Source organism: Mobula hypostoma, chromosome 3 (assembly GCF_963921235.1).
Source record: "Mobula hypostoma chromosome 3, sMobHyp1.1, whole genome shotgun sequence".
In the NCBI taxonomy this organism is placed as follows: Eukaryota; Metazoa; Chordata; class Chondrichthyes; order Myliobatiformes; family Myliobatidae; genus Mobula; species Mobula hypostoma.
Genome location: NC_086099.1, coordinates 43,021,566 through 43,045,375, shown reverse-complemented (window position 1 = coordinate 43,045,375; position 23,810 = coordinate 43,021,566). Strand labels below are relative to the sequence as shown.

Here is a 23,810-nt window from a genome sequence, read left to right as displayed (position 1 = left end):
CATATTTCATCTTGCAATCTATTTACCAATTTTTGGTCCACTCATCTATCTGATCCATCTCTCCAATCTTGCCTCTTCACCTGCCTTTTTTGCCATTAACAAATATGATACATGCATTTACTTCCAAGTCATAAACATTTATTGCAAACAATTGCAGTCCCATTGATTGCGATGGTACCCAAATGGTCAAGGAGCGTCAACCTGAAAATAATCCCCTTATTTCTCAGTCACCCTTTCCTGATCATTAGCCAAATGGCTTATCCATGCTAATCTGCTGCTCATCAAGTTATGGGCTATTCCCACAAGATAATTTGAGGCATCTTGTCAAATACGTTCTGGAAACCTAAATATAACATGTCAATTAGTTCCCCTCTGCACACTGATCACTGCTTCACACTCAAATTGTCTGACAAATTTCTCCTTCATTGCACCATGCTGATTAGATTACAACTTTCCAAAAATGCTGTTATTACCTCGTGACTCTAATTTAAACTTTTGTTAGAAAATTGTTAGTCTACTGTACCCACTTCTTGCAGGAGTGGTTTTCCAGTCCCCTGGAGTTCACAGAATTTTGTAATGGAATTTATAATTAATGCATCTAATAATATACACATTCAGATCAGATGCAAACCATCAGCTGCAAACTTGACAACCTTCTTTACAGCTTTTAGCCTTGTTAGTTTGCGTAATCATAATTCTCTTGTGATGCTGACAATATTTGATTGCCTTCTATGGTTATTCAGAATAAGGTGTTTGCAGTATCTTGTACTATAAACACAAGGTATTTCACTCACCAAGACAGACAATTATGTACCAAGTGTTGCTAAATAGCATTAGTTTAACTGGTAACACACATCAAAGTTGCTGGTGAACGCAGCAGGCCAGGCAGCATCTCTAGGAAGAGGTACAGTCGACGTTTCAGGCCGAGACTTTTAAAGTTAGTCCTGACAAAGGGTCTCGGCCTGAAACATCGACTGTACCTCTTCCTAGAGATGCTGCCTGGCCTGTTGCAATCACCAGCAACTTTGATGTGTGTTGCTTGAATTTCCAACATCTGCAGAATTCCTCTTGCTTAGTATAACTGGTTATGTGATAATCAGCATGGGCACAATGGCCTAAAAGGCTGGTTTCTATTCTGCTTGACTATGAACAAACTGTAATTTCCTTATAACTACTCCACAGTCAATCTCCAGGAGTTCACCGGGACTTCTCTTTTTTTTTTAATATATATATACACTTGAAGTAACTGTTACATTCCTCACAGAAAGTAATAAACCAAAGCTATAAAGCTCATGGGATGGCATCATCTTTCTTGCCTGCCGAATTATATCCCAAAGTTTAGGCCCATCACCAACTTTGGGTACCATATACAGTTCTCTTTCAGTTTAGTAACCTCTAACATCCCTGGTTGGCCACAAGTTTAATCCCTCCCTACGAATTTTACTGTGACAGATTCCATTGTAATTCCCTCCAAGTTAAACACAGCTGTTTCTGACCCAAGTTCCACCATCTAAAACTGAATATTCTATCATGCTATGATCCTAGGCAATTTTTCTTTGAGGGTATGAAACCTGCCTAGGAACCCATTACCAGATCCAAGATTATAACCATCTAACAATTACAGCACGGAAACAGGCCATCTCGGCCCTTCACTGGTCTCACAAATACACTGATCTAGGAAGCTACCCTAAAAGCAATCAATATTTCGCCTCCCCCCCCCCCGCCACCAATGCCAAATGCTATCTCATTCCAACCTGATTAAAAATTTACAAGATTAAAGGCTTCCACAATTATTGCAAGCTAGTATTTGTTTACTGATAGTTTTTGTATGTTACTTCTACATTGGTTTCGTTCCTATGCTGTTTTTAATCATCATCCAAATTGACTTTACATTTTCTGAGTCTAGACAATTTCTCACAACTGTACTTGATCTCATTAACAGTTTCTACCCCACCATCCTTTGACCTATTTGTACAAACTGAATCTATTACAAATGCCTCCTGCATTACGATAGCAATACTTCAGGTTTGCACTTGCCATCTGCTCCCACATTGTGGTTCTATCTGCCTCACTCCTGATTTTGTTCCTGCATTCTACATTTTCTTCATTTCTCTCCTCCTAATAAGCTTGCTTGCATCCCCACAGTATTGTTATTCTAGCTTAATTTTACCCACCCTAGTTTAAGTTTACCACAACAACCCTCAGTAGGACACTGGTCCTCTTACTGCCAGAATCTATCATTCCACCCTCTCCAGAGCTGGTTTCAATGCCCCTGGAATCCAAACCCCTTCTTCCTGAATCATCTGTCCAACCACATATAATCCACTTCCCTGTTCCTATATTCAGCATCACTGGGAACTGGAAGTGTGCTGAGATGACTACTTCTGAGCTCTTCAATTTTCTCTTTTTAACTCTCATCGTAAAGAGAAATTATTCCTGAAAGCAGTACTTACATCAGAGAGGACCTTTAGGAGGGCACGTGCTATTGGCATATCTGTACTTGAATCAAAGAATGATATTGCTTTGCCAACATGTCCACAACGACCTGTGCGTCCAATGCGATGGACGTATTCATCAATGGTGGACGGCAAATCGAAGTTAATAACATGCTGTACGTGCTCAATGTCTAATCCTCGAGCTGCCACTGCTGTAGCCACCAAAATGGGACACTTCCCTGTACGGAAGTCACCAAGCGCTATCTCCCTTTCCCTTTGCTCTCGATCACTGCAAAATAAGTCACTTACATTACAATGCTGTTCCTTCACATCTCCCCCAACGCTCAAAAAAAAAGGCAAGAATGATTGAAGCCACTGTTCTTTTGGAATAGCTCAACAGAAAAGCAGAAAATTTAGATGAATTAATGACACTTTTGATACAAGCAAACAGAAGCAGTTTTTTTGAAAACAAGGAATTGCCCATTACCTTGCACTTCCTAATCCTCCAATTCATTCCACTGCATTAACAAGGGTAGTGAAGGGAAATGGAACAAATAGGAAAAATGTCAACCTTAAACAGCAGTGCAGGATTAATGGTCCAACGTGACTTATTGTTACACCTACAACTTAAGTTTTCACCTTCAGCCTCAGAGCAAATTATGAACTAGATGAAAGGTGGCAGACTAAATTCAATACAAAATTCAATTGACAATATTCAAATTCAGAAACAAATGAAGCAGTTGATTATAGTACAAGAAACATGAAGTAATATTGAATAAAATAATACAATTCTGAAGGGCAGGGATGAGAATGCACATTATTCATGAGGTGATAGGTCTGATTGAGAAGGCAAAATATCTGTAGCTTCATTATAGGTGGAATATCCACAAAAAAAAATTATGCTAAATCTTTGCGAACTGCTGACTGGGACCCATACTTAAAAGTATCTATCAACATTTTGAATGCCAGATGGTACTTAATTAGTTTTAGGAATTAGTTACCCACATTTAGAGACTGGAGAAACTGAGAATTCTCCCTTTGGTGGAAGTTGAACGAGTGGTGAAGGGGTGTTACTACAGAAGATATGATCTTCTATACTGCATCGTTTCTAGACACAAGATTCGATTTCCTCCAGCTGCCTCACCCTCATTTACCCTCTTGCCCTCTGCAAAAATAACTTCCTCTAAGCTCAGCACACATCAAGGAAATAAGATTTTAGCCCATGATCTTTCCATGCAACTCTAGGTCAACTGTTCACCAGCTATTAAAAAAAAGGACATGCTTTAACTTGAGAGGCAAGAGTTTAAATGGTTCCAACTATTTGTAAGTTAGAATCTTGCTTTCATTCCAAGTCATCAAAAACAAAACATGATTAAGACAACTCAAAAATATTTACACAAACTGGCTTAAATACTCAAAAAGTTTTAATTTTATTCATGCAAAGTTTTCCATTATCAGTAGGTCAAAATCTATAATACCTTACTACAAAGTCTGTAGCACTGCAACAAGGTAAATCACCCACTTTAAATACACTTAATAAATAGTAACTGTAATAGTAACTTGCCTACTCTGCAATGCCCTCAAAAACAACTCAAACAATTACAAAACTAATCAAAGATCCAAATATAAACTATATGGAGCAATAAAATCCTGTCAAAATGAAATCATTTAGCTATGGGTCAAGGAGGGAATAAATGAGAAAAGAGTGAGTGAAACCAGGCAAGCAAGATTTCTCAGTTCCATTTCTAAATCCAAGAGGTGTTTTCCACTGTAGAAGACAAACCACTCAAATGTTCTAAACAGCTTATTTACTTCTAAGGCAATGAACACTTCAAGCTTGCTGGATTGCGTAGAATCAATTAGGGTGATGGAATTTAAGTCCAAACATGATAAATATCCATGTCACTCATGAACAGAAACAGACAAAAGGCAATACATGAAATAGAGAAATGTGAAAGCAACAACTTTACCCATGAATACTTGTTGTGGGGAATTTCTCTTGACAAAGGAAAGCAGCAAGAAAGTCAGCTTTTCTTTTGGTATCAACAAAGATCATAGTCCGTTCAACACCTAGGAAGTTAGACCCAAAGCAAAGTAGTTTAAAAATGTGCTCTCCTACATCTACCATCCTTCCCCAACACACAAACAGTGAGAGTCCATGTATGTTAGGTTAACTTGAATTATAACTAAAGCCTTCATGATAATTTTTATACAAACGTCCTAATCCCCAAAACACAAATGGGAAGTCAAAAATGGCTTATTTGACAAATTACATTTTTTCCCAGTTTTCCCAAGCATTTAAAATCGGTGGTAACTCTACAAAACACCTCAGCTGTCTTTCTGCAGAGATACTAATCCTCACCTTGATGTAATCATGGCAAGGATAAATATTTTAGAATGATAGGACCATACTGCTTAACCAGAAGACAGTTTAAAGTTAACAAATACAAGAAGGCAATAGCTGAACAATACACAAATTATGTTACAAGCCACTATTGGAATTTACATCTCCATCCTTGGGGTTATATTGCAGGAAGTACTCCATAGAACTATACAAAAATAACTACTTTTGACCAAATTATTAATTTTAGTAAAAATGTGATCACATGAAGTTAAATTACCTCTACCCTCCAAAATATGCATTTAAATATTTGCAGCATCTATCTCCTCTCCCTGAATTTCATCATGGTTGGGCAGATTGTAGGAGAAAAAGACACACCTGTATTGGTGAGGATTTCAATCAGTTTGTTCCTTTTGGAATACTGGTCAACTTGCAGTACGGACTGCTGTACGTCACCACAGGCTCCTCCCACTTGACCAACAGCAAGGAACAAATAATCACTCTTCATGAAATCTGCAGCCAACCTTAAGGATAAAACCAGTCATGAAAATTAACAGCTAGTGGTTACTGAAGAATCAACCTAAAGACCCGGGGGTGGGGGGGGTGTTAATTCAAGAGAACAAATTTCAAATCCCACCAGGGCAGCTATGGAAATTAAAATTCATTTCAAAATCTGGAATCAATCTCCATGCTTTACACATCAGGAGCTTACATTCATCATCTTGTGAATTTTAAGGAAGTCCAAACCTGATAAATTACATGCAAACTTTGAAAACCTGGTCACTCTGGTTAAGGTCTCTGATTCATTGGATGCAGTATTTTTTTGATGAAGGGCAGGAGGAGAAAAAGGGAAGAATATTCTTGTGGGTAATGCTGGTGATGAGAACACTAGTGACTTGCTATGGGATGCTTCAAACAGTTTACACCTCAAGTCACATTCAACAGAAGTCTAACAGGAAGAATTGACCAGGCATATTGTTATTGCATGGCACTCTATATTGATAGAAGACAATGTGGGGCCATAAAATACTGTCACATTTAACAAAGTTGCCTGAATGCACTGGAAAGCTCTGCAATTTATGCTATCGGATATTAAGAAAAATTCGCACCCCACATTCCAAGTAAAAGCATCTAATCTACATTTGAGAGCAGTAGATGCTGGAACATAGTAGCAATTGTCAGGCTGCTGTTCCTCCAGAACAATCTGCTGAAAGAACACAGTGTACCAAGCATCGGTTTTGGGAAGAAAGGAACTCTGCATCAAGGCAGAGGAACAAGATAGCTCGTATGAAGAGAAGGCAGTAAGTGACAAGCCCAAGGGGTTGAGGAGGGATACAAGTTGATAGGCAGGTTGCATCAAACATGGGGGGGGGGGGGGGAGAACTTGGGATGCTCCCCTCCCCTCCTGACCAGATTCTCCTCCTGTTCTCTCATGATTGTTCCTTTTCTTTCAACACCCCCTGCCAACCCCCAAGTTTACCCTCTCCCATTTCCATGCACACAGTTCACCCCCACATGCTTGTCCCCACACAGTGGTTCCAATTGTATCTGCCATTCACGTCTTCCCTAATAGTTTTGTAAGCCTCGTTTACTTGAGTCCAGCACTGGTTTCGCCCTTCTCCCTCCAACACCCATCTCTGATTTCCACCTACAATGCCATTTTTCCCCTCCCCACTGATCTGCCACTGTCTTCAACTCCCACTCCTGCTCTCCTCCACTACCTGGTACAAGTGACCTGTCATTTTAGTCCCCTCAGTCTAGCAAACACCCGACTCCTGTCTCACCACCCTTTCTCTTTAACTGGTCATCTCTCCTCAGACCTTCTACAGGGCTTCAACCCGAAACTTCGAAAATTCCCTTCCTTCCACAGATGCTGTTCAAGCCACTGAGTTCTTCCTCAGATTGTTTCTTAATCTACCCTAGATTTAACTAATTACTTTTGAAGTTCCTGAGCAGAATTATACGGAGCCCACGAAGTCAATTAGAGCATGGCCAGGTCCATTATTCAAAGAACTACTTACAAAAAGCAAAAACTGAGATCCATCTTGCAAATCAGTAAGAAAACATCACATTTCAAAATTATCTTTAAAAAAGAATACAATACCCAGAAGCTGAATGTTTGTTTTTAAGCGCAAAATGATTGAATGCATTAGTCTCCATTCTTGGAATTGCTTGCTCCAATTACTAGTCATGCATTACATTACAAGCTCCATTGCAAAATCTGAGAATCACTTAAAGGCTCATGACCACATTCAATCCAACAGGCTCAGAATACAGCCAAATTGAGTGTCTAACTTTTCAACCATTAATGACAAGACAGTTAAAACACTTTGTAAGCCTGCTTTAGCAGTATTCAGAACTAAATATCAAGTGACACATCTGGGTGAAACAAATTGTTTTCTGCTATCAATGTCAAAGGTCTTCCCTGAAGCACCAAAAGTAAGCTAGATTGACAAGTCATCTCAAAAGATCCTTTGTCAAAACTGAAGGGTCTTCAGCCTAAAACATTGTTTAACTCATGAACAAGATCATCTGTGATGCTGGAAATCCAAAGCAACACAAAATGCTGGAGGAACTCAGTTGGCCATGAAGCATGTTTTGTGAAGTTTTACAGATGCAATGCAAACTCTTGAGTATTTCCCAGTTTTCTTTTTATCTTTTAAAATTAAAACTAAAGATCAACTTATCCATGCTGCTTGACTCACTCCTTCAATTTCTTGCCATTTTGAATTCTGACTGGATAAAAGGGGCATCAATGACTGCTCCATTCATTAACAATACGTTTTACTTAAAAAAAAATTAAAATATTTCTCCTCCTCTCCCTACTTGGAAAATGGATAACCATGATTCATACATGTCAATATACAAATGAATATCTACAAGTTAACTTGTTCATATATTAAACTACCCCAAGCTACCTTTCTAAATTTGAAACAAGCTCGAGTCAAATCCGTTCTGGTCAAAAGCTGGAACGTAGTAGCTGTAGACTAGAAGATTGAATAAACACCCTATGCATTCTCAACCACAAATTACACTGCTGAATTTTGTTTAAATGCTTGCTCAGCACTTCCAAGCTCCAAAGATAAAGGCAAGTGCATCACTTACAATGAATGTAGTTGGCATTGTTTAGAATAAACACTGAGAGTTTTCCAAATTTGAGTAAAAGAGACCAATGCATACTCAAGACCAAACACAGCTTCATTTAGAAGTACATGGATTCAGGCTGCTTATCACTGTACAATATTTCAACAATACTTGGGACACATCAGTATGGGTAAAAAAAAATCACAGAAGCTTAAAAGGCAAACTATTTAATTTGCATTAAATTAGCCTAACCTTTCAAAAGTAAGAACTCAAAAATGTTGCTAAGCACAGTTGTGTCCTGAACCATACCAATTCCAGGTATGACTTACGGAAGGCTATCTTAAGGACAGAAAAAAAAACAACCTGATGGAATTGGATGCATGTCAGGTCAGGCAGGTTTTGCAGGCCATTATTTCCTACAAAGCAAAACCCAACATTACGAATGGATGTGATGCTTCACTCCCAGATAAGCCAAACTCCTTTTACCTACGCTTTGAAAGGGTGAAATAAACTACACCTGTAATCTGTCTCAAGAGGCCAACTTCACAACATCTTTCAAGAAGGTGAACCTTCACCTGTGCCAACCAACTGGCAGATGTGTTCAAGGACATCTTCAAACTTTCACTAAAGCAGTCTGAGGTTCCCACCTGCTTCGAAAGGGAGACAATTATACCAGTGCCCAAGAGCAGAGGTGTGAGCTGCCTGAATGACTATCACTTAGTAGCACTCACAATGTCTGCGATAAAGTGCTTTGGGAGTTTGGACAAGACCAGATTCAACTCCTGCTGAAGCAAGGACTTGGACCTGCTGCAATTTGCTTGTTGCCACAGTAGGGTTTATAACAGATGCATTCTCACTGGCTGTCCACTCAGCCATGCATCATCTGAACAATAGTAATACCTATGTCAGGCTGCTGTCTATTGACTGCAGCTCAGCATTCAACACAATCATACCCTCAGTTCTAATCAACAAGGTCAAAAACCTGGGTATCTGTACCTCCCCCTGCAATGAGATCCTTGACTTCCTCACTGAGAGACCACAGTCTGTGCAGATTGGAAACAACATTTCCTCCTCATTGAGGATCAACACTGGCGCACACCAAGGAACCAAGCCTAGCCCACTGGCCTAGTCTCGCTACACCCAGATTCTGTGGCTAGGCACAACTCAAACAGCACCTTAAATTTGTCAACGACATAATTATCGTTGGCAGAATTTCCGATGGTGACAAGGTGGCGTACAGAAGCAAAATAGATCGGCCAGTTGAGTAGTATTGCAGAAACTCCAGTATAACTAAGGAATTGAGTGTAGCCATCAGGAAGGGAAGTAGAGGGAAGACACCCCAGCCTTCAGAAGGATCAGCAGTGGAAAGGGTGAGCTGTGTCAAGTTCCTAGGTGTCAACATCTGATGATTTATCTTGTGCTTAACATATTGATGTAATTACAAAGAAGGCATGGCAGCAGCTATATTTCACTGGGAGTTTCAGCAGAATTGGTATGCCAAAGACACACACAAATTTCCAGACATACCTGTGGACAGTATTAGCCTCCCAAGTATTGAGGACACCTTCAAAAGGCAATACCACAAGGCAGTGGTGTCTATCATTAAGGATCCATCACCCAGGACATGCCTTCTTCCCAATGCTACCACTGAAGAGAAACAGGAGCCTAAAGAGACATGCTCAACGTTTCAGGAACAAATTCTTCCTATCATATTCAGGGGTTCCCAACCCTTTTTGCACCGCGGACCAGCTGACGGGGGGGGGGGGGGATGTTCAATTAGGGTTGCCAACTTTCTCACTCCCAAATAAGGGACAAAAGTAGCAGTCAAATACGGAACACTTGTGCTTACCCCGAGGAAGACTACCATGACCATGAAGCCTTGCGCAGGCACCTGTGTGCACATGCCTGTACATGCCAATTTTTTTCTACAAATCGGTTTTGGCTTAATCTTCCCAATTCTGTTAAGTGAAACTACACTGTACATACATTATTTCTACTTCTTATTGGCTGTGTATCATATCATTCTTGCTTTTACTATATGTTAGTGTTTTAGGTTTTGTGTAATTGGTGTGATTTGGTAGGTTATTTTTTGGGTCTGGGAACACTCAAAAAATTTTTCCTATATAAATTAATGGTAACTGCTTCTTCGCTTTATGCCATTTTGGCTTACGAACAGTTTCATAGGAACGCTCTACCTTAGCGGGGGAAATACTGGACAAGGGCGGTCCCGTATGGGACAAACCAATTTAGCCCAATAAACGGGATGTCCCGGCTAATACGTGACAGTCGGCAACCCTATGTTCAAGTTCTATAGTGCTTGACAGAGAATGAGGAAAGGTGCAGCTGACTCATATCATTTCATAATCGCCACATCATATCGTTTCCTTGCGGCCCGGTAGCACATGCTTTGCAGCCTGGTACTGGTACCGGTCGCCGGCCCGGTGGTTGGGGACCACTGTTATAATTTATAATTATCTACTGCAATATATCACTCCCACAAAACAACGAGTTTCACAGAATTAGGTTTAATGTCACTGAAATTACATTTTACCTCTGAATCTCTTCAGGAAAAGTGGCACTAAACATCAGAGTCTGGCGGTCTTGTTTCTGTGGCATGCCAAACGAGCCTACGAGTTTCTGCATAGCTGGTTCAAATCCCATATCCAACATACGATCTGCTTCATCCAGTACCAGGTACTGGACTTTACCAAGGGCAACCTTGGAAATAAAATAGTGCCAAGTCTCAAATCTGTATATGTATTAGATATACTGATCTTAATGTCTTAAGCTACTAATAAATTATATGGGTCACAGATGGCAAGGACAATGTCAAGCTATAACCAGAGGGAGGTCTTGGTGAGGATGACTGTCTAGTTTCTCAAAAACATCAGAGTTTGCCTTTTCATACAACAGTCCCCTTTTTCCTTAACAAAAATCTAAAAATTTAACAGCTAACTACTGCACAGCAAGTAGACAGAAATCTACCCAGAAATTGCGTGTTAACAAGATGTTTCAAAAACTTCAGCAGCTTTTTGGATTCTAACAGTCTTGTGTGTGGTACAGGAGTGTACTTGTAATTGGATACAATCACTTGCAGCTATTAGGCAAAGTAAAAAAAAGTGAAATAGTAAACTTTCCTTTTATCATTTTCCACAAAGCTCAACCTTGTCATCTTGTAGACCTTTAAAATCATTCTAGCATGGTGGTAGGGAGAATGAATGGGGGCACCATTACTACCAAACAAAAACTCGGGATCCAGTTTCTTAAGGTATAAACTCCTAATCTCAATTTCTAGATGTTCAGTCAGATGCTCTACTCCTTGTTGACAGAAGGTACAAGATACTTTATACTTTATTGTTGCCAAACAATTGATACTAGAACGTACAATTATCATAGCGATACTTGATTCTGCGCTTCTCACTCCCTGGATGACAAATCGATAGTAAATATTAAAAATTTAAATTATAAATCATAAATAGAAAATAGAAAAATGGAAAGTAAGGTAATGCAAAAAAACCGAGATGCAGGTCCGGATATTTGGAGGGTACAGCCCAGATTTTGCCAACATTAACAATATTTTAAGAATATTAAGACTTACAACTTACTTTCCCTTTTGAGATAATATCCAAAAGTCTTCCTGGGGTGCCACACAATATATTACAGCCTTGCAGAACCTGGCGGATTTGATGTGCTATACTTGTTCCTCCATAGAGTACAACAGGTTTCACAGTAGTTCTGCACAAGCAGAGAGAAAAATACATCTTTGTAAACATTAATCAATATTACTCAGGTCCCTTATTTAAACCCATGACTTTATCCTCCTTTATGAAATTTCCTCTTAAAATTCACTCTATAGAAATCGAGCCTAGCTCTTCTGCTTTGATATTTGATTGGATACAAAACAATGCAGAAAGAGACTATGAAATGTAAGTTGCTCTTGGCAAGGGTGTTGGAAGTTCCAGGATTTTAAAAGACATGACAAAAAAGTCTGCTAGAAATGTGCAACAAAAATACAGAAAGTGGGAAACAGATCAAACAGCAGCAAAAGAAAGTGAAACCTTTAACGTTTGTCAGATTTGGAAAAGAGACAAAAATGTAAGGCAGGGCAGGGACAGGGCACAGATAAGACAAAGACAATGAACAAAAGGAAATTAATTAGCTACTTGAGGAAAAAAATCCAGAAGGAGAGATCGATGTTCACGCCATCAAGTTGGAGATTACCAAGATGGAACAGGAGTTGTTACTCCTCCACCCTGACAGTGGCCTCACTGTGGCAAAAGAGGCCGTGAACTGACATGTCACAACAGGAATTAAAATAGATGGCCACTGAGAAATGAGACTTTTGAGGATGGAGTGGAGGTGCTTGACAAGACAGTCCCACAATTTACAACAGGCCTTACCTACGTAGAGGCCACATCTGGAGCACCGGAAATAACAGACGATCCCAACAGATTCACAGGTGAAGCATCGCCTCACCTGGAAAGGACTGCCTTAAGAGGTAAGGGAGGTGGTGAATGGGCAGGTGTAGCATTTGTCTCTTGCAGGGATAGGTGCCAGTAGAGAGATTAGTGGGGTGGGATGAATGAATTAAGGGAATCACAGAGGGTGCAATCCCTCTCCCTTTCTCAATCTGTCTCCATTTCTGGAGACAAATTGTCTACTGACATTTATAAAACTACTGATTCCCATGGCTATCTTGACTATACCTCTTCCCACCGTGTCCTGTAAAAAATGTTATTTCCTTTTCTCAGCTGAAGCCGGCTGGTGGCGTAGTGGCATCAGCACCGGAGCAAAACTTTGGAGTGAAGGCTCCCGAGTTCGAATAAAGCCGGCTCCCTTGCACACTTTCCATCCGTGCTGGGTTGAGCGTTGAGCTAGCAACTCAGCCGCGTAAAAATAAGAAAGCCTGCTAAAAAAAAACGCCGTCATGACGGCGACCCGATGACTCCACTTGGAGTTAAGGGCTTTCTTCTTCCTTTCTCAGTTCCTTCATCTCCACCACATCTGTTCCCAGATGACACTTTCCTTTCTAAGGTAGAGATGTCATCCTCCTTCAGAGAGCAAGGTTTTTCCTTCCTCCAGTATTGAGGCTGGTATCACCTGCATCTCAATTTCCTGGACATCCAGGCTCACCCCCATCTTCCTGCTACCTTAGCAGAGTTAGAGTTCCTCTTGTCCTCGCCCAACATCCTGGGTCTCAGCATCCATTCTCCACAAATTCCACCATCTTCAACAAGATCTTTCCACCAAACACACCATCACCACCCTACCCACTAATAGGGAACCCTCCCTCCGTGATTCCCTTGTCCACTCGACCCTCCCCATTAATTTCCCTCCTGGGACACATCCCTGCAAGTGACAGAAATGCTACACTTGTCCGTTCACCTCCTCCCTCACCACCTTTCAGCATCCCAAACAGTCCTTTCAAGTGAGGTAACACTTCACCTGAAAATCTATCCAGCACCTCCGCTCCATCTGCCAAAAAAGGAGTTTCCCAGTGGCCAACTATTTTCATTCCCATCCCTATTCTTGCTCTGACATGTCAGGTCATGACCTGCTATTTTGCCATGAGGCCACTCTCAGGGTGGAGGAACACCACCTTTTATTCTGTCTGTCCAGGTCATCTTCAACCAATGATATGAACATCAATTTCTCCTCCACCACCAACCCCCCCCCCACTATTCCCAACTCTGGCCTCTTGCTTCTTCACCTATCTGCCTATCACCTCCCCCAGCACCCCTCCTCCTTTCCTTCCTCTCATGGTCCACTCTCCTACCTCCGATTCCTTCTCCAGTCCTTTACCTTTCCAACCCACCAAGCTCCACCTATCACCTAGTTAGCCTGCCTTCCCCTCCCCACCACCCCCATTTTATTCTGGCATCTTCCCCCACTTCCTTTCCAGTTCAGAATTAGAGTCACAGCCAGAAATGTCAACAGTTTATTCACTTCCACAGATGCTGCCCGGCCCGCTGAGTTTCTCCAGCATTTTGTGTGGTTGTCTTACATGAAGCAGACAGATGCACAATTTACTTACCCATAAGAAAACTTCCTAGCTTCCAGATATATCTGATTGATCAGTTCACGTGTAGGTGCAACAATGACCACTTCTGGTTGCTGAAACTCCTGAGAACGACAAGCTGCTGCCTTGCCCTTCAGCAGCATTTCTATTATTGGCAGTAGGAAAGCAGCCTGTGACAATTATGTGAAAACAAAACAACAGATTGAATATCATCAAGGGGCAATCCTCCAAACTGCCTCAAAACCAGGAGAGGGAAAAAAAAGGCCTGTGAGATTTTCAACTGCTGGCTATTCTAAAAGCAGGAGCATTTTAAAAAAAATATTCAGTAAAATTACAAATTGATAAAATGGGATCAGGTACATGGAAGAGATGATCAAGATGCATAATCAGCTTGCAACTTAAAACCTGTAGTGATTTTTATCTTCTATGTAGTATTGTTAAAGCAGTTGCACTGCATACTGCAATCATCATTGGCTATTCAACTAACATTGTGTGCCAGGCTAAAAATGAAGTTATTTATGAAAACATCAGCATAGCTTCCACTCATGTGAAAGGGATATAGTGAGTGGTCACTTAAACCTTAGAATTTCTTGTTAAGGGTGGCGGATCTCCAGAATCCCCCACCCCAAATGGCTGTGGAGGCCAAATCATTAGGTCTTTATAGAGGAAGCAGATAAATGTTTGAATGAACAGGGAAAGGCAGGCTATGGGGACCTAGTCTAGTACAGTCATCAAGCACGAGGCAAATCAGCTATAATCACATGTAGTGTATGGCAGACCATGAAGGGCCAGGTGGTCTGTTACCGTTTGCAGAGATTTAAAAATTTACGATGAATATTAATACTTATAAGTTGACCAGCTTCTTTTTTCTACTTCTCACCGTTTTCCCAGAGCCTGTCTGAGCACATGCCATCAAATCCCGGCCCGCAAGCACAATTGGAATTCCGTACTTCTGAACTGGTGTCGGCTTCAGGTATCCAGCCTTGCTAATGTTATTGTTCAATGTTTCACATAGATGAGCTTCATCAAATGTCTAGGGGAGAGAAAAAACTGCAGTGATCCTGTCTGAGTAGCCAACAACTTGATGGCATGAACATCAATTTCTCTTAACTTTTGATAAATCCCTCTCAACCCCCCCTTTTCCATTCCAGCTCCCTCTTAACCCTTCTCACCTGCCCACCACCTCCCTCTTGTGCCCCCTTCCCCTTCTCCCATGGCCAGCATGTACTCCTTCGCTCCGACACACCACCTTATTCTAGTGTCTTGCCCCGTTCATTCCACTCCTGATGAAGGGTCTCAGCCTGAAATAACTCTTTACTCCTCCTCATCGATGCTGCCCGACCTCCTGAGCCCCTTCAGCATTTTGGGGGAGGTTATTAATATTCCCCATACCATTTTAATTTAATTGCTAACAATTTCCAAGCTCTATGAACAAACTGTTCTCTATGATAAAACATAATGCCTTTAAACATGCCATCAAAATTGAAACCATATTAATTACAAATAAGCATTCAAAGCTGTTTTCATATGTAACACCATATTTTCAACAGTTTTGAATAATTTTTCAATACATTTCTGGATAGACTGTCATAAAAGGTCATGGCCTGAATCACATGTAGATACACGATTTGGCACTTGGATCCGGACCAAGCAGGACAGAAGAGGGGGGAAAAGTGATTTGATGGAAGTTGACAACTCTTCTCTGCCGCCACTCCCCAAATGGCACACCAATTACCCTGGAGCTGCTCCCCCAACTACAATTACTCTTATTTTGGCTTACTTTCTGGAGTGATACAAGCTCCATGACAGAGCTCAGGACTAATTATAACAATTGTGAAGAAATGGCTTTTGCTGAAATTTTATGCTTCATTAGCAATATCCAGTTTGGAGAGAAAACCATGTACTATTCCATTTCAAGCTTTAGAATTTTTTCAAAAAAGGCATTTTAGTCTAATGTTCAAGTATTGCATTTTTTCTGAACAAAGACAAAAACTGTCACTTTCCTCTCCAATAAAAACAACTTCTGAATGTGTCATATCTTATTTGGTGACAGTGTCGAATTTTATTTGCTCACATCCCTGCAAGGCATGTGATCTAACTACCAAAGTTTCCATTAATCATAACAAGCCACCCGGACACCAAAGAACTATTACTTCCACTTTGTCCTATGGTAGCAGAAGTCCTAAGACACAAGTTCAAAGAAATGAGTGACAAGGATGAAGCCTGTTTACTTTGTGAAATGACAAACTGATGATGATCTAACTTTAAAAATTACCCAAAAGTCAAACATTCAGGGTAGTAAGACAATGTAGCAGATCATATAAAAATAGAACAAACCCAAACAGAATTCAGGATTCCAATAACTGGAAAAACATTTGCTCAGTTATAACGCATACTTGAAAAAGCTTAAATATACAATATTCAAAGTTATTTAATCTTACACAACAGGGGTCCCCAACTTTTTTGCAACGCAGACCGGTTTATTATTAACAATATTCTTGCGGACCGGCTGACCCCGGGGGAGGGTAGGGTTCTCAATGGACAAGAGTAGCAGTTAAATACGTTGTGTTTACCCCGAGAAAGACTATAACAACCATGAAGCCTTGCGTGGGCACCAGTACGCATGTGTGTACGTACCCATTTTTTTCTACAAATCATTTTTGGCGATTCTGTTCGGGGAGGGGGAGTGTTAATCACGACCGGAATATAGGTGGTAAGTGGCTAATACACTCAATTTCGTTTCTACAAGGGATTACCTAATGAATTTAATATTAAACACACAGCATGAATATAGCGATAAGTCAATTATCAGGGGAGGACAGGGGAGCTTGAAGTAAGTGTTAAACAAACTTCCAGTAGAAGTGGTAGAGGCAGGTTCAATATTATCAATTAAAGAAAAATTGGATAGGTATATGGACAGGAAATGAACAAGGGTTATAGGCTGAGTGCAGGTCGATGGGACTAGGTGAGAGCAGCGTTTGGCACGGACTAGAAGGGCAGAGGTGGCCTGTTTCCATGCTGTAATTGTTATATCGTTATACAAATCAATAGCATAATATTTTAAGTAACGCTTGGATATTAAACACACAGCACATATTTTCCCCATATGAATATATAAAATCATTGCAACACACCAATAATCGCTGAGTCAGTGGGAGCCCTGGGCTTGTTTTCCTGCAACAAGACAGTCCTATCGAGGGGTGATGGGAAACAGCGATACTTGAACAGGGTTCCTTATGTCCAGTCTATTCTGCAATTTAGTTTTCCTTGTATTCATTGCAGAGATATGTTGGAAATGGAAGCAATGTTTTCAGTGCTTTTATGGCTATTTCAGGATATTTAGCCTTGAATTTGATCCAGAATGCCGACAGAGATGTTATGTTAAACATACTTTTCAGCCCGTCGTCATTTGCAAGCTCGAGAAGTTATCTCATTCCCGCGCTGACACGGATGACGCGCGGGTAATGACCTCACGTGTTCAAGTTCAACAGTGGACATGACAGGGAATGAGGAAAGGTGCAGCTGACTCATATCGCCAAATCATATCGTTTCCTCGCGGCCCGGTGGTTGGGGACTGCTGTTGTACAATATATTAGTAATGCTTTTCCTCAGCACATGTTAGGAAGGAGTGAAAGACAATAACTATTTAGCACATTGGTTTTGTGAGGTGTACAGATACCAGATGAGAACAGTATTGGAAATATTTTCAAACAACCTGCCAGTATTTACTGCTGCTACTGAAGTAATAAAAAAAGCTATTGAGATTTAGTTCAGAAGATGGTAACACAACCTTTCCTCAATTCTTCATCCACCTTGAATAAGCCCAAGCAGAATGGATAAAGTAAATGAAATAGCATGGACATGACATCGAGATGACACGGTAAAAAAATTCCAACACAGACTCCAGAGCCCCAAAACAACTCAATCGCATGATCTGAAGCTTCACTGTGCAGTTTAAAAAAGTTCCACAACTTCAACCAATTCAAAGAAAACTCAATACACACCAGTATAGCAGGTGGGACGTTTATTCCTGAAACATCCACAAGAATTTCATCATATTTATCGAAGTTAATTCCAGTCTGATATCGAGCAAAAACAGCATTTTCTTCTTCAGGTGGTGCTGGAGGGACATAGGTCACTTTGGGACCTTGAAGAAATTCAAGAACAAGAACTTATTAAGTAGAGTCATTTCCTTGTCTTGTCAAAATCCTGAAAAATTAATTTGAGTATCACAAGGACCTGGGGGGGCGGGGGGGGGGGAGAGAAGGGTGCCACAGTAGGGAAGTCAAGGCTGTTTATGACGTGCAGTGTTCCACAAGATTCAGTGCTGGAACCTTTTCTATTGTAGAAATTATTTGGGGAAAAAAGTAGGGCTGATAAGTCTGCAGATAAAGTATTAGCAGAGTTGCAGAAAGTGAGGAATTGAAGTACTCAGTAGGATATAGACCCATTGGAAATGTGGACAGAGAAATAGCAGATGGTGTTCAAAACACAGGTTTAAAACACTTCAGATGGTCAAATTTAAGTGGTAAGTGTACAGTAAATAGTTGAATACTTAACAGCATTGATCTTGGGATCCAACTTTCAAGGCTCTAACAACATGGCAACTTATAGCAATAGCATGTTTGAAAGTAGAGTGTCGAGTATAAAAGTCAGAAAGAAAACTTCAAAGCTATTTAAAACTTTGGTTAGGCTACTTTTACAATATTGTCTGTCCTTCTCGTCAGCACATTACAGGAAGGATGTGGAGGCTTTGCAGAGGGTGCATGGAGGTTTGCCAGGATGTCATGTTGATTTGAGAGTATTAGTGACAAGAAGAGGTACGACCAACTTGGATTGTTTTCTCTGGAGTGCCAGAGGCTGAAGGAAACTTGATAGACACAAAATAGTGAGAGAAATAGACTGGGGGAAAAAAAGACTGTGCTCCAAGTAGGAATGTCCAATACTCAAGGAGTTAACTTTGAAGGGTAAAGTTTAAAAATTTAAATAGTAGTTTTAGTTTTCTTTTAACCATTTTGCATTTTGACAGGTAGAATAACTCCAGGAAAACAAGTCTGCCTTAATGATGTAAAAAATAGAGGGATCAGACATACAGATGAGACAAAAGTGGGAGGAGGTTCATTTGGAGCACTGAAATTAGCATGGGGCTGCAGAGCCAAATGGCACAAGTCTGTAAGCATTGCATCCAGCTAAGGCAGAAACCTGTCAGGATACCCACCCAGTAAATGAAGCCCAAACCATGGCAAGTACAAGATCACATGAGCATTTTATGCCTTTCAAATTTTCTAATCCTAGTTATACTCTTGAAAATAACCACGTTAGGATTTCTGCTCCATAGGTGGAGAAGAGACATTAGAAATTTCACAATATACGCCAGTGATAGTAAACCTGATCCTGATAACCAAAGTTCAAAGTAAAATTTACAATCAAAGAGCATACACGTCACCACATACAACTGAGATTCTTTTTTGCAGGCATACTTAGCAAATCTATGGAACAATAAATAAACTAAACATCAGGAACTGTTAACTGTAAACAAATTGTGCAAATGCACTTGTAAATAAATAGCAATAAATGAGTTTGTAAGCAAAAGATAACAGGGTCCTTAAATGAGTGTAGCTACTGTATACCTTTTTGTTCAAGAGCCTGATTGTTGAGGGGTAATAACTATTCTTGAACCTGGTGGTGTGAACCCAGATGCACTTGTACTTTCTACCTGATGGCAGCTTCAAGAAAAGAGTATGGCCTGAGTAGTCAGGATCTTTGATGATGCATGCTGCTTTTCTAAGGCAACGTTTCATGTAGACGTACTCAATGATGTACTGGGCCAAGTCCACTAGGATTTTCCACTCAAAGGCATTGGAGTTCCCATACCACACTGCAATATAGCCAGTCAGGCACACTTTCCACCACACATCTACAAAATTAGCCAAGGTTTTTGATGACATGCCAAATCTCCAGTCTCCTGAGGAAGTAGAGGCGCTGTCATGCTCTCTTTGCAATTATATTTATATGATAGGCCCAGGAGTTTCTCCGAGAATGCAACACCCAGGAAAATAAAGATTCTCCAATGATTACTGGTTCCTAGTCCTCTGGTTTCCCTCTTCTGGTCTATCAGTTCCTTGATCTCATTGACATTAAATGAGAGGTGGTTGTTATTACACCACTCAGCCAAGTTTTCAATTCCCTTCTGTATGCTGATCCATCAATTGCGTTGATACAGCCCACAACAGTGGTGTCATCAGCAAACTTATAGGTGGTGTTGGAGCTGTAGTTAGCCACACAGTCGCAGGTGTAAAACCAGTAGAGCAGAGTTCTTAGTACACATTGCTGTGGTGCTCTTGTGCCGATGGAGATTGTGGAGATGCTTTTGCTAATCCAAACTGACTGGAGTCCACAAGCGAAGAAATCCAGGATCCAATTGCACAAGGAGGTATTGAGGCCCAGGTCTTGGAGTTTACTGATTAGTTTTGATAGGGTGATGGTGTTAAATGCCAAGCTGTAATCGATAAAGAGCATCCTGAAGTGTGCATCTTTGCTGTCCAGATGTTCCAGAGTTACGTGAAGAGCCAGCGAGATAGCATCTGCTGTATACCTGTTGCTTCAGTATTTGAACTGGAGCAGATCCAAGTCACCATTCAGACAGGAGTGGATGTGCTTCAACACCAAGCTCTCAAAACACTTCAACACTGTGGATGCCAGTACCACAGGGAGATAGTCAGTTAGATAGGTCACCATGCTCTTCTTGGGCACTGGTATGATTGAAGCCTGCCTAAAGCAGGTGGATACCACACACTGCGGAGCAAGAGGTTAAAGATATTTGTGAATACACCAGCCAGTTAGTCAGCAAAGGTCTTCTCTAGTCAGCTAGATACTCCATCTGGACCAGATGCTTTCCTTGGATTCACTCTTGAAAGCAGCCCACACATCTTCAGATACTGAGACCAAAGGATCATTAGCCATGGTTCCTCCCTGTTCTGGTGGTCAATGTGAGCAGAGAAGCTCTGCTATCCCCCATGCTGTAAGACTGAGCTTTGTAGGAGGTTATGGCATTCAAACCCTGCCACAGTCATCAAGCATCCCTCATTGATTCTAGTCTAGTCTGGAATCTCCATTTCGCCTGAGAAATGGCTTTCTGGAGATCATACCTGCACCTTTTACAGCATTCTTGATCGCCAGAATCGAATGCCTCTAATCTGGCTCTCAGCAGGTTCCAGATTTCATCATTCATCCAGGGCTTCCGAATGGGGAAAATCCTGAACGACCTTATGGGGACAAGTTCATCTACAGCTGTTTTAACGACTCTGCTGTAGTCATTCAGGTCTTCAGATGAGTTCTTGAACACAGCCCAGTTTACTGACTTAAGGGCAATTTCGTACCCATTCCTCAGCCTCTCACGGCCACCTCTTGGTTGTCTTGAGGTTTGGACCCTTGCTGTTCAGGCTCTGTCTGTATGCAGGCAGTAGTACAACCAACTGGTCTTACTGCCAAAATAGTCATGGGAAGGAACATAGTGTAGCAGTGATCTAGTGCGTTGGGACTTCTGGTGTAACAGATTGATATACGATTTTTAAAAATAAATAATCAGGGACAGGAGCAAGCTCAAAAGGGTAAACCTATGGAAACATTGTCTTTGGATGCTCAAAGAAATAATTTTCTAGTATTATACGAATTACAGTTTCGAAACTATTTTTCCCCAATTACAAGGGATAAAAATAAACTACTTAACATTCAGCTACTTGGACAACTCTGCATTTGTTAACAAATATAAACATACTTCATGATAACCAAGTTACTGTTAATAGATAAAAGCTTTTTTTAATGTATTAAACACTTTAATGATGCAGTTGCATACGAAATGCTAGAATACACTTAAGAATAAAAAAAAAGCAAGAGAACTAATAAATCCATGCAAGGGAAACAACCACAAAACCTGCCCAATTGAAAAAAACTGGCAAAACAAAAATGCAAAATGAACTAACAAAGTTTAATTCATGATCTTTCATCAGAATGGTCTTGCAAAAACTCTCACACTTCTTTCCCTTCCCATGATCACTACACATCCTGCTGAGCATTTTCAGCATATTCTGTTTGCAATTTCATATAAACAGCTTTTTCAGTATCAAGAATTACCTTGGTTTAGACTGTCACCACCAGCACTGTCAGAATCCCATAGACCTGATGTAAACACACAATTTATATTAGAAAACAAAAACTGCTGAAACTGCACACTCGAAGAACTCGACTGACCAAGTATCTATGGAGGCAAAAACTGACTCGGGGTCTTGACCCAAAAATCTGAGTCACATCTTTTGCCTCCACAGATACTGCTTGGCCCAGAGTTCCTCCAAGAGTTCTTCTTTTTAAATATCATTTATATTAAATGCATTCAATTAGGATTTTCCCTGATCTTGGTTTGGAGACTGGTGCCAACCACAAGCATATTTAAACTATAAAAAGATCAGTTCATGGTGGATTTTCTTTAATTGACAACTAAATACACAAACACCAACCGGTAACAAAATGAAGGTGATGGGGAGGCTTGAATCAAATATATACCCAGTTTTCATCTGTTACAGTCAATTAAATTTTCAAGCCATAGAGCACGTCAATTGTATTACGTAAGCAAGGAACAGGAGGCAACAAATTTTTTTTAGATTGAATAGGATGTAATCACAAAAGCAGAGGCAGAAGTTGAAAACTTGCATTAAGGTAGGCTTCACTTTTAGTTTTGAGAAGTGGTGCAAACTACAAAAAAAAACACCAAACTGGATTTGTCATCAAATGTGAGAAAATTATTTTCTCCAAGAAACAGAAGAATAAATATGGTTTGAGAAAAATACTTTGGAATTCAGGATTTTTCCAGTGATCAAATATAAAGTGGGCAATAATTTGAATGGAAATAAAATGTACAAAGTTAGGTAAAGGCACAAATCAGTGAATTTTAAACAGTTCCCATAGCTTAAAATGTTTTTTTTAAAATAACGAATAGCATGACAGCAAATTAAGTTCAAGGACAAGCACAGGGAGTTAGAATATAGATGGGCAATGATCACTGAACACAGAGGACCTATTCCAATTTTTATGTTATAAAACCTCCAATTTATTGGAATACAGAAATTATGTAAAAATTATAACTAAACTCACCTCTCAATGTAGAATTAGATCCAGACAAAGGATCTTCATTTCTACCTCTGTAACCACCTGCAAATTATGTTTAAAAGAGATTACGACATCTAAAGCATTAGAATAAATAATCTTTTCATTAGAAATTAAGGTTGAAATGAACAAGATTGCAATATTAACAACCCACAGATGCCTAGTACAGGTCAAAACAATCACACACAGCAAGGTAGCAGACAGCACAGGGAAGCATGTAACTCCAAATCAGTGATTTTAGTGGGTTTCTGCACTTCAAAAATGTCAATTCAGGTTATAGTACAATTTGAAAGTTAGTTTCCAAATACTTGGCCAAAATAGAGATCCTACAAATGATACAGGTACTTCTGCAGCACCAATGTCAGTCATTGTCAATTCCTCCCCCAACCTTTCAATACTTCCTTCTGATCCAAGAAGGTCAAATGTAACACTTCGCTCCATGTGTAAAAAGATATACCAGCGTTGAACAGGAAGAAAATATGGAACTCCAGACAAGTAGGGTTAATCCCCACCACCTATCATGACAAGGGGGAAGGAAAATGGAAAAACAGACAAGTTACTGTAGTTTAGCGTACATGTATTACACAGACTCATCATTACCCTGGGAGACAACTGCTCATCTATTTAACAAATAAAAGATGATGGTCAGAAGGGGAAGAAATTTGTTAAATAGTATGGTTTACTGCAAGACAAACAATTACTCACCTCTTGATGCAGCAGAACCAAATCCAGCTCTTCCACGACTGAAACGAAATCCACTATCACCTACAAA

The 23,810-nt window shown here is 40.3% G+C and overlaps 1 protein-coding gene across 2 annotated transcripts in view; it reads right to left on the bottom strand.

Moving 5' to 3' along the window:
* Window positions 1-23,810, bottom strand: part of ddx4 (DEAD (Asp-Glu-Ala-Asp) box polypeptide 4) — an 85,230-nt gene that overhangs the window by 20,383 nt on the left and 41,037 nt on the right. For both annotated transcript variants that reach the window (XM_063042939.1, XM_063042940.1), the window contains exons 6-16: window positions 23,744-23,803; window positions 23,027-23,083; window positions 22,013-22,057; window positions 17,884-18,026; window positions 14,760-14,912; window positions 13,895-14,049; window positions 11,466-11,595; window positions 10,412-10,578; window positions 5,155-5,300; window positions 4,406-4,505; window positions 2,454-2,724 (exon numbers count right to left, since the gene is read on the bottom strand). In XM_063042939.1, coding sequence (XP_062899009.1) covers window positions 2,454-2,724; window positions 4,406-4,505; window positions 5,155-5,300; window positions 10,412-10,578; window positions 11,466-11,595; window positions 13,895-14,049; window positions 14,760-14,912; window positions 17,884-18,026; window positions 22,013-22,057; window positions 23,027-23,083; window positions 23,744-23,803 — 1,427 coding nt within the window. The remainder of the gene's footprint in view (window positions 1-2,453; window positions 2,725-4,405; window positions 4,506-5,154; window positions 5,301-10,411; window positions 10,579-11,465; window positions 11,596-13,894; window positions 14,050-14,759; window positions 14,913-17,883; window positions 18,027-22,012; window positions 22,058-23,026; window positions 23,084-23,743; window positions 23,804-23,810) is intronic.